Consider the following 12,111-nt stretch of genomic DNA (forward strand, 5'->3'; position numbering starts at 1 on the left):
CACCTCTTGGAAGTGGGTGAGCGGAAATTGTGACCATGCATTGTGACAGAGATGATATCTACCAACATAGCAGTTTCATGCCATTTATTTCTTCAAAGAATCTGCAAATTGTGTTTTCATAAGGATGTTGAGAATCCCACAAAAAGTGATCCCCAGTCCTTCCATAGAGAAGTACTGTTTCTAGAATTCCATTCCAGATTTGTAGAAGGGGAATATAGTGGTACCTCGGGTTACATACGCTTCAGGTTACATATGCTTCAGGTTACAGACTCCGCTAACCCAGAAATAGTGCTTCAGGTTAAGAACTTTGCTTTAGGATGAGAACAGAAATTGTGCTCCAGCGGCGCAGCGGCAGCAGGAGGCCCCATTAGCTAAAGTGGTGCTTCAGGTTAAGAACAGTTTCAGGTTAAGAACAGACCTCCAGAACGAATTAACCCGAGGTACCACTGTATATATTCAAAGTAATTGAAGGCAAGAACCCATGGAAAGCATCAGCAGAGGGCCTTTTGGGTGTCCTGGAAACTACCCAAAGATATTGAGTGCTGGCATCAACTTTGGCTGAATCCTATCAGTTTTAATAGTTTATGGCAGCAACCCCCAACCTCACTTTCCAGGGAGCAAGCTCCACTGAATTCAATAGGACTTCTGTGTAGACGTCTGTAGCCTTTGTGTGTAGACATGCTCAGCTGGTTTGTCTACCTAGAGCTAATGTAGGAATAAGTTCATACAGCTCTTCTCTGAAAAAGGATGTTTATTTATACATAGGACAGGGGAATTCCGCAGTGTCTGCATCTTTTTTGAAATCAAACATATATGAGTTTTTAAGCGAGATATTTGACCCATGGCGTACCAGCCAGAAGCAAAAAGAAAAGTGGATCTACATGAGCAAGATTGTGTGTACTGGCACTCAGTTTTAAAACAAACGACTCTCTTCATCGAGACAGTGTTAGGCTCATAAAGTACTTTGAATATCTACAGCAATACTCTTTGAGATGTTCTGCTTCAACAGAAAAATCAAATATTCACAATACTGTTCAAAACTACTGCTCTGAAGCAACATTTTGCCCATTTGCATCTATTTTTTATTTATGCAATCACTGCAGTTAAATATGTCTCAAAAAGATATCAAACCGTGGAAGGAAATCAAAGAACGAAGCTTATAGTAAGAGGGCTCCATTTTAATATGAACACAGATGGCCAAAACCTTGCTTTCGCATCACCAGTGGTCCAGGGTGCATTGCAAACCTTAACACAATTGTTTAACACAATTCAGCAACTGCACAGAGAACAGGCAGAGGCAATCAGCACTGGTAACATATGCAGATATAAACGTTTTAGCAGACTGTTGAAGAGTACAGGCGTCCTTAGAAGCAGAAATCACAACTGCAAGATTGAAGCCTATCTTTAGCCAACGCAGACAGTCAGATGATTCTCGGAAGTCTATCAATTTGCTGTGAATGTGACTACATGGTAGTCTGAGTTAATTACCGAGCCTATCCAGTGGCTGTGGTACCAGCAGTTGCACCCTCACATTGCTGCACCGTGGAGCTTCTCCAAGTGGTTCCTCTTCTGCAATCTGGCCCACTTAGTGACATCAAGGAGGCCCGCTATGATACATTTGCAAAACATTTCAAAGATAAAACAACTTACATCAGGTCACTCTATAGCCACATCCAGAGCTCTGGCTGTTCCTGTGTGGTTGGATAAATTTGAATTATTGAAGCTTGAGGACACAGACAAGGTGAAACCCGCTTCATGTAAATTCAACCTTTTCACCTCTTGGCTCATTGCATTGAGAAGAAAGGGATTGACCAGCTCGGTCCAGGAGAAGATGAATGCCACTTGGAGAAAGGTATGGTTCTACTTAGTTTCTGAGAAGCAGTTGAACTGCTACCTCTTCTAAGGCTTACTTTGGACGTGGAAAGCATTAAATAATTATCTGTCATTTGCAAATGTTTTGTTCCTGTTCCCATGCTCATGAGGATGGGTGGCATACAATTCCAGCCATGCACAGATGAGACTGAGTAGAAGTTTGGGTTCATGCCTGATTTGGCCATGGAGACTGCTGATGGATGTCCTATAGCAGAAGAAAGACAGGAGAGCAAGTTGATTCTTCTAGACTAGGGATGGTGAAGCTTTTCCACCCAAAGGCCAAATGACTTCCAAGGGGGCACATGTCAGGGATGTGAAAGGCCAGAGGCAAAAAGTAGGTGGGACAGTGGATAGGATGGAGATTTGAGCTTTTCCTCCAAGTTGATTTGAGTTTAATTTTTGAAAACAACATGTCTCTGGTTAGGGAGATTCCAAAGGGCCATACAGCGAAGTCTCTCTCTCTCTCTCTCTCTCTCTCTCTCTCTCTCTCTCTCTGTGTGTGTGTGTGTGTGTGCCTGTCTTCTGGGAGTACGTGGAACAGAGATTTTTTTAAATGCTGGTAAAATTATTTTTATATGCCACCATGGCAGCCAGAGTAGTCTATGCGCAAAAATGGAAAACACCAGAAATCCCAACAAAGGAGGAATGAGCACTCAAGCTACCAGAGAACTCAGAAATGGCAGAAGTCATAGCTAAAATAAGGAATCAGAAAGACTATATATATATATATATATATATATATATATATATATATATAGGGAGACCCTTTTCAGTCTAAGAACGCAATACAGCCAAACAAAATTTCAAACAGGTTTTGACTTATGTACAACTACAAGAAAATAGAAAATATTGTAATATGGGATTTAGGTAAATAGGTAAGGTTAAGAGGTTGAACAGGCAGCAGGGAGGAGAAAGATGTAAGGATGAGAAGCCACCAAGATAAATAGATTTTGATGTAAGATCTGAATGTAAATCAATGTAAAATAATAACCATTTTCAAAAAAGAAGACTAGAGGGATGCATTCAGCCCCCAGGCCTGAGGTTCCCCATCCCTATTCTAGACCTCACAGTGACCTCTGATACAGGGTGTCTCTAGGGGTATGAGGTGGCTTACTGTTTTGTCAAAGCGAAAGTATTCAACCCTCTGAGTGGTTTTTAAAAATCCTTTTCTGTAATCCCCCCCAGCTCCGAGATATCATTTGTGAGTACTGAGCATATTATACCAAATATGACTACACCATTACATTTATGATGTCAGCTTCTCTGAGGCATATTGAAGTTGTTAATGTAAGGATAATGTGACAGTGTGTGCTTTATTGGTCACCAGTCCAGTTTAATCATTATTTCTTGTCATCGGAACCAGCAGCAGATCATGCGCCTTCACTTTCAAACACAGCACTGCCTTCTTTTACCACGTACAGAAATATGCTGGCAAAGCCTTCGTTTGCCCCTCGGACCGGATTTTCTTGGTTGATATATGCTAATTTCTGCTTGCCACTTTGCATCTCTCGAGAAATGAAAGCATGAAATGAGCAGCGATGTGCAGGGATGCACTATCACCACCGACAGAATTCTGTGCCAAAACAATCGTTCTCCATAGGTATGGCTTCTTCCCACAAATCACAACGAAGGAATGTACACCACGCTTGCAGGAGGTCCTTCGGCAGTTCTCAGCAACTTGGCAGGATGCTTCATCCAATATCTTATCTCCATCACAGATTACTGGCTTAATCATCTCCGTACTTTACTTAAAGACAGAATTATCCTGTAGCATTCAGAGCATGGGTGACCACAAATCAAGCGAGGAGGAGGAGGAGGTTTGCAGCAAAATCAAACCTGAACAAGAGAACTTGCCGCCCTGAATCTATCATAGCAATCTCTCCCATCCCAGTGACCTCTCAAGGCATTTTGTAGTATGACACTCATCATTTCTGTGTATTAAGCAATGCTAATTGGAATTGTAGACCAAAATACCCAGAGGTGGGAAAATTACTTTTAACATTTAATTATTTTTTAAAAAATGAGAAGCTATAGAAAAAGTTGCATTTCTCTTGCACCCAGGAGCTGGCAATTTGAAAAGCTAGTACAGAAGCATGTGCTTGCACACAAACCCTCCAGTTTATTCCTATGAAAGAAATTCAAGGAAGCTGTCAAGTCTTATGAGGCTGCCATTTGTGGAATGCTCTCCCCAAGAATGCTTGCCTGATCTTTCATTACATATCTTTAGGTGCCAGGCAAAAGTGTTTATTCAATCAGCCCAAGGCCTGGTCACAGAGATTCTATGAAGATTGGGAAAGTATGTTCAGCAGAGGGAGGAACAGCTGAATATTAATCTAGATTAAACATTTGACGAATTTGAAGAATTACTGTATACATAACTGGCAGATGGATAGCTGTAAGCTTTTTACACATTTCTTTCATATCTTTCTTTTTCTCTTTTTTTATTACCTCATTTAACATTTCCTCATATTGTATTTCAGTAAGAATATTCTGTGGCTTTTTAAATACGTTTGTGGGAGTGAAGATCTTGCTTTCTTTTTTTGTTCTTGTTCTATAATGTTTTTTTCTTTTGAGACCTCTGGGTACAGGGCAGTATATAAATTCAATCAATCAATCAATCAAATTTGTATTTTTATGCTGTGAACCACCCTGTGATCTTTGGATTAAAAAGTGGTATGCTAATTTGATCATCATCATCATCATCTGAGCAACCTCTAGATTTACAGAAATTGGACTGGAAAGCCACACATTTTGGAAGAAGGAATTTTCCATGCAGTCAAAGTTTAATTCATGAGCTGCATGTGGCATGAATTGGCTCATGCTCTGCATTATGTTGCATACAAGCTGAATTTCAAAAATAATAATGGTAGAATTATAATTAATGAAAGATGTAATGAATTTATAAGCAGACATAAAGGAGCCTGTTGGATTTGTTAATGCAGTTTTGAAGGTTTAGCAGCTCAAATAGTCATTGTTTTCAGAATTCGTGTTCATCCTGATCTCAGCAAATCTTGGTTCACTTCCAGTTGGGGTGGGGGATAATTGACTGATTGTATACACCCTGGGAGAGACATCTTTCTGTCTTCCATAAGAGTTGCGTAATCAAATACCCCCTGTGTGTGTCTGCTGGTTATGACTGCCAAACAACACTTTGATTAGCAGAAAACCACACCAAGCTTATCAAACTACATAACCACCAGGCCTGTCAAAAAGGACTGGCTAATGATGGTGTTTGTAATGAGACCCAGAAGGGCAATTTTCCCTGCCGTGTGATTCCTCAAAACCCCAAAGCAATCAAGTAAGCAAGTTTGGGAAAGCTGGCAATAAACACTTTGCTATGAAACAGATTCATTTTATATGGAGAATTTTAGACACTGGAGAACCGAAAAATCAAAGACATCATTATGAGCTTTCCTCAGTAGGTCATTGGAGACACTCATTTTTGGTCCTGCAGTGTAACCTATGCAGAGAAGAAAAGGGATCCCCAAAATTGATTCTTCCTATAAAATTACTTTCATAGATTCCACGCTAGGACTTTAATTCCAAGGGCACAGTATTCCCTTTTTCTCCCTAGTCATACTTTTAAAATTCAATATCACTCTGCACTCCAGTAGACTTGAGACTCATTCCATGATTAACTGCAGTATTTAAAACACCAGTAGAAGCCATTAAAAAATGCAGCTTAAAATTTCCAACAGATTTCTATAAACATATATGGTTATATGCTGCTGTTATGGATGGTTAATAGCTCAGTAGGAAAGTGCACACAGTAAAAACAGCACAGTTTAAGAGGTATCAATATTCTGCCAAGATTAAAGCAAATCCCAAGAGCTCTAAGGCCCAATCCATATGCTACAGGTTTGAGGTCATACCAGAATGCCTATGGATGGATCTCATGTTGAGACAAGAACTTCTGGAGGGGATGGGCAGAAAAATGTGCAAAGTTTCCATGTCAGTGATACTGGCTCCCATAGCTGGACCTTAAGGTGCTCTAGATCAATAGCTAAATCGAAGGACATTACAGTTGTACCTTGGTTGTCAAACGCCCTGGAACTCAAATGTTTTGGCTCCTGAAAGCCACAAACTCAGAAGTGATTTTTCTGGTTGGCAAACGTTCTTTTGGAACCCGAATGTCTGACAGGGCATCTGCGGCTTTGATTGGCTGCGGGAGCTTCCAGCAGCCAATCAGAAGCTGTGGTTTGGTTTTAGAATGTTTTGGAAGTGGAATGGACTTCCGGAACTGATTCCGTTCAACTTCCTAGGTACGGCTGTACATATAACTAGCTGGTTTCTCATGCAATATATCTTTACTCAAGTTCCATAAGTGATGTTTGAGACATCATATGCATTTGCTACTTTTCATGCTGCATGCTTTATATTCAAGCAATCACCCTTGTCTTTTCTCATTCCATGCTCACTTTATTGTTTTGAGAGATAGATAAGCATGCCAAGGCTCCCCTTAGATTAACCTGGAAATTACCTGTTCTTCAGGGGAGGGGGAAAATATCACAACTCTCATATTTAAAGGTAAAAGGACCCCTGACCAACTCTGATATTTATTTGCAGCTAATCTGAAGTGAGGGCTTTGAAAATTATGCCCCTCTGGAGCGTTTTTTAATGGTTCCATATGGGGAAATCAACTAATGGAAGGAAGCTTAGAAAGTTGGGGAAAGGGACCTTAAACGGCACTTATGACCAGTGGAAATTGCTCTCCTCCTGATGTTGGAAATTGCCTCGGCAGCCTCTTTTTCCCCTCCCAAAGAGGACATAAAACAGCCTTCTGCAGCCTATTGGCTGGGACAACCCAGTCAGATGGATGGGGTACAATTTTTTTTTTCATTGTTACAGTGCTCTCCAGGGCTACAACTCTCATCAGCCTCAACTAGCACGGCCAATGAACTGGGATGGTGTGGGTTGTAGTGTAATAATATCTACAGGGCACCAGGTTGGGGAAGGCTGGCCTAATGGAATGGCTTCAGTTCACTGGGTCCAGTAGGAATGGCACAAATGGATTGTTATGGGAGATTTCAAGAGTGGGTACTGACATCACCTTCAGAATTTCCCCCTTCTACATTGGCATTCTCACCAGGCTTGGATGAAAATCTGCGGTGAAGGAAAGATTGGAAGCTTTTTCAGGTTCACATCCATCCATTACTCAAGACTGGCTTGGGAAAACTTCGCCAATATTCTAAGTTGTTTCTCTCCACATTGTCAATATTTGCAATGTAAGGTTGTTGGGGCAGGAGCCTAGCTGCTTTGCTTATATTATGCTATAAAGGATCACAAAATATTGATGGTACTACAGAAAACCATCATCATAAATTCACACAACCAACATATTTGTGTTGATTTAATTCACAATGCTGCAATTGACCTTGGGCTAGTCTGTTCCGCTAGTAGCTTTTTAACCTAACAAAACATTTAGTTGATGTAGTTGCAAGCAGTAGACCACAAGCATCGCTAACCACAGATCATTAATTTGTGCTTGCAGCAACATCCTCAGGCAGGTTCATAGAGATGTCCCTGAACTTTGCCCTCTTGGACTGCGTCAGAAACTGCAAAGCTTCCTCATCCACAATGACCAAGCTTATAAGGTGTTCAGAATCTAGACAAGTTTCCTTCCATGAATAGCGAAGCAGGTCAAAAAGCAACACTTAGCATGTTGTTCCCCATTGCCCTTCTCAGATTTCTGATGAGTATAACTCTTCTTCTCATGTTTGAAATCAGAGAATTATAAATGGTCAGATGTATGGGGAGACCAGCTTCAATGGACCTTCAAATTCCAGACACTAATCTAGCCTTTCCAGTAGCCCCAACACCTGGCACCTTAACTTAATCTTAATCATAAACATTTTTAGAAAATGAAACAGTACTGGGTCAACTCCAGGCAGTTGCTCAATTACATCTTAGCTGGGATTTCAGAAACCATTAACAAGGATCTTTCATGAACACCTCAACATGATGGTTTGGATTTCCCTTATGCAGATCTTTCATGCTTGTGTCAGATGCTGTTTTAAACTAACATATAAAAGCAAACAACAAACTATGTGTAGAAACAAAGATTCCTCAGTCAAGCCACTGAAAAGACTGAACATAGCTATAAAGCTGCAAATATTGCATTTTAAGTGCATTATAGAAATGTGACACCAGATGGAGATGGTGAGCTTAGGGCAAATTCAATATTTTTTTTTTTTAAAAAAAACAACAACACCCCAAAACATTTTCACCGTGTTTTTGTGTGTGTGTCTAGATTCCACCACAGTGAACCACAAGCTGAAAAAAGCAGAAATATTGTGTGAGGGTGCTGTCAGCTGCTCCCAGTTGGTTGCCCAGAAAAGTATAAAGACTTTCAGCTCTGCCTGCTCCTCTTTCTCATTATTTCCCAACTTTCCCCCTCATCTGCCTCTGGGCTGTGACCTCCCACAAACACCTGTTGTAAATCTATACTGTCTTTCTCTTCCTCATCCCTGGAAGGGTCAGGATGGGGAGGGGGTCTCCACTGTTCCTCCTCTGCCCAGTCTCTGACAATTAGTCTTCTTTAACAGTGGAAGCAGGTTTTCAGATTATACACAGCTCTTTTTCAGGCTTTGATTATGAGAGCTAAAAATGAACATCAAATAGTCTAGATAGAAACAACTGGGTAGTCAGGCTGATGGTTACTTGGTTGCAGAAGTTTACTTGCCCTTGCTGTTGTCATGGAGATAGTCTAGGTTGAATGCAAACAGGCCATTCTGATGTCATGTGTGATGTCACAAAGAGGATATGCTTTAAGTCTTGGTAAAACCAGAAACAGTTAACAGTCAGACTGCATCTCAGCCCTGTCAAGATGGATCTCCATAACAGGTGATGAACAGTTTTATTTGGGGGATATATTAACTTTTACTATTGGGGGAAAGTTTTAGGTTGGTTTGCCAGTTGGTAACCCATCAAGTCGAGGCCAATAGATATACATTCACAACCCTGTACCCATCAAAGAATCAACTTTATGTGTGACTTTGGGACTGATTCATACAACCACATTTCCTTCCTCTACTCTATAGCAGCCTTTTCTCTGTATTTGAAAAAAAAAATAACCAAGAAGGAGAAGATAAGGAACCAGGAAAAAGTTCTGGATGAGTATGGTGAGGACCTAAGCTTTACAAGTGAGGGGGCTAGGAAGATGGCTTTGTGGTTTAGCATAGGAATCATGGGTGCTGCTTCATATTATTGAATTCCTGTTCCACAAAGAATAAGACTTTGAGCTCTTTGCTCTCATACTTTTAAGGCTTGTCAGATTCTGGAAGATGGAGGGTCTGGAATGCTTTCTAGTGACGTGTCAGACAGCTGCTGCTCTGCCTTTTCCTGCTCCTCCTCTCCCATCATTTCCCATCTTTTCCCCTCCTCTGTCTCTGAGCTGTGACTTCCCCCAAACCCCTGTTGTAAATCCATACTGTCCTCCTCTTCCTCCTCCCCGGAAGGGTCAGGATGGGGCGGTGGTCTCCACCACTCCTTTTCCTCTGGTCTGCCCCTGACATATTGTAAGGCAGACAAGTGTCAGAGAGAACCAAATCTTTACAAGGAAAATCATAGTAAGCACATTATCTAAGCAATTCCAGTGGTAAGAAGAGTTCAGGAAGTTGTGAGCACCAAGGCTTAGAAAAGCATTGAAATACCTTCATAAACACAGATAGTAAGCAAGGATGCAATTTCGACTTTCAATTTGGACTTTGATCTTTTGCCTTGTCTGGAATGATGTGTTGTGACTAAAATGGTTTTCACTTAGATTAAAGTCATGTTTACACACAGAAGAAGCTTTTGCTGTGAGACATGGATTTTGTAACTAATTCATGCTCATTTGGAGCAATTGTAGAAACCAGAGATACGGCAAAACAGTATAGAACTGCCCTTTGCTGACCTTTCCCTAGGCACATGTCTACAGCTATTACACAATTTACCATACATAACTCCATGCCCTAAAACATTTCACTTACTGAAATTCTGTCAATCAAGCCAATATTAAAAAAAAAAAAAACCACACACACAGGGAAAGGTTTTTTTTTCCCGTTTTCAGCTTGCAAAGTCCAATACCACAGTTAAGTACAGGCCTTCAGACTGGAACAGCACCAAAAACTACTTACCCCTACAGTGAGACAGCTTTCAATCAAAACTGCAAATTGAGAAGGAAGGTAGGCATGGGAATTTTGAGAACTATGTTTGTGAATCCATTTTTCATGTGTGGTTTTCATTGCATGGAGGGAACCAGTGTGCATTGCCAAGCCCTGTCCCATGTGGTACATAAAGGGAGACCTTTTTCCAACCTTCCACATGCTGAAAGTCAAATGTCTGTTTCACGGGCATGGGAGCATAAGTTGGCAGTCTGAATCATTTTTTTACCACTTCTGTTCCTTACCTCTTGTTTATTAAAAGGACAAAGGAAACTTTTTGAATATCACTCCTGCATATTCTTGCCTTGCCTACTTTGGCTATATGTTGTATACCCTCCAACATTTCTCAGATGAAAACAGGTTCATTCTATTCTACATCACTGTCCTCCTTCCCAAAAAGCACAGAACTGATAGAATACAAGAAAAGGGTGGGGCTGGCTGAGCTACCCCAGTGGGACTTACTTTTAAGCAAACACACATGGTTCAAAATGAGCATGGTCCAATCTGTAGGCTCCGCCAAGTTCAAAGACAAGTTTGCTCAAGTCTGAAATCTTATACACACTCTCTCATTCAAGTCAGTGAGCACACAAAGGGACCTGCAACCCCTTTAAACTGTTAAAAGTGGGAATTTAGATCTTATAGGCTTCCAAGGAATAAGACTCAAAATTCTGAGCTGCTGAATTTCTGCCTGTCATACATCTACTCTGCTGGAGGGGCAGTACCAGTCTATATGTGCCAGGTTAGCTTTGCATATATACATGATGGTGACATACATATTCACACACTGGACGGGGATTAACATGGGCAACATGCAGATGGCTCTGGTACGATGCCTGCCTCCTAGCAACTGAACTCAGATGGGCAACACTCTCACACACATGCTTCCAAGTCTGTTGCAGTGTCCTCGCATTCAAAGCCTTGCATTGCTTCTAAAGCCTAACACAAACATTTATTTGCAACCTCAAAAGGGGTTAATCCAAAAGCTTAACACACTTATTCACAACACTGTCCCGATGGCGTCTATGCCAGTCTTTTAAAAGACCACACAAAAGTTTAGTAAAGGGGTAGGGTACAAAAAAACCCAAAACACCAACAACCAGTCACACTACAGAAACTTGCAGCTTTCCAGTTTTAAAAGTTGTTGAGGGTCTTGTGTGGGGAAACTTGGCTGGAAAAGTGAGGGGACGGTCACTGGCCACATCTCAAGGTATCCTCTCTCTCTTGGGCCTTTCTGGGGACCAGCCAACCACCTGCCTGCTGGGGTGACAGAGTGTGGCCTAAAGCAGGACATGAGACAGAGAGAGGGCAGCTCAAGCAATGGAGGGGGGCAAATGTCATAGTCTCGTTGCTGAGCAACAACATACAGGGCTCAGTGGAGTGAGAGAGCAACCAACTAGAAGAGTCTCTGAGGTGTACTTGCCTGGAGGAAGATTCGGCATCTGAAGTCAGGTCCAGTCCTAGGGGTGGGCGAACAACAATCCACATGGTCAGATGGTCCAAGGGTCAGGGAATCTGATGATCATAGGGTCAAAACAAAAGGAAGCAGCAAGGTAGGGCCAGGAACTACAAGCGTTCTCACTAGCATCTGACTGCTGTTGGAAACTCTGCTTAAAACGGCTGAAGCCAGTTGCATCTCGTTAGTACCTTCTCCTCTGAGTCCTTGAAGGCCGATCAGTTGCAGGTGGAGTCACTCTGTCTTCTCTCCCTTCAGGCTGCTGTTCAGCAGGTGAAACTGGCCTATAATAGGAAACACCACATGCACCAGTATGTATCCCATTATGAAGTGAGAGAGAAAAGTCCACACAAGGCCCCCTTTCTGCACTCAAGGAAGCCATGCCAGGCAACTGACCTCTCCTTGCAGCCCTGGTACTTCACCTCCACTGGCACCAACTAGCTGAGCAGGCCCTCGGCCACCATCTTGTGCTATGCATTTGGTGCTGGCCTCTTGCAGAACAGAGGAAAGAGGGGAGGCACTTGGGATGGTAAGGAGGAGCAGGAGTGGTGGCAATGAGGCAAGATGGTGGTGGAACCTGCCATGCTGGTACCCCCTCAGCCTGGGTTTTTAATTCCGGACTCTGACAAAGTTAGAACTTAT

The 12,111-nt window shown here is 41.9% G+C and overlaps 1 protein-coding gene across 1 annotated transcript in view; it reads left to right on the plus strand.

The window, feature by feature from the left end:
- Window positions 1-8,683: 8,683 nt before the first annotated feature.
- Window positions 8,684-12,111, plus strand: part of CDH10 (cadherin 10) — a 410,273-nt gene continuing 406,845 nt past the window's right edge. The window contains exon 1 of the mRNA XM_081873036.1: window positions 8,684-8,715. Within this exon, the coding sequence (XP_081729162.1) occupies window positions 8,699-8,715 (17 nt within the window). The 5' untranslated portion in view covers window positions 8,684-8,698. The remainder of the gene's footprint in view (window positions 8,716-12,111) is intronic.

This window comes from Podarcis erhardii, assembly GCF_964252035.2.
Source record: "Podarcis erhardii genome assembly, chromosome: 8".
NCBI classification, from domain to species: domain Eukaryota; kingdom Metazoa; phylum Chordata; class Lepidosauria; order Squamata; family Lacertidae; genus Podarcis; species Podarcis erhardii.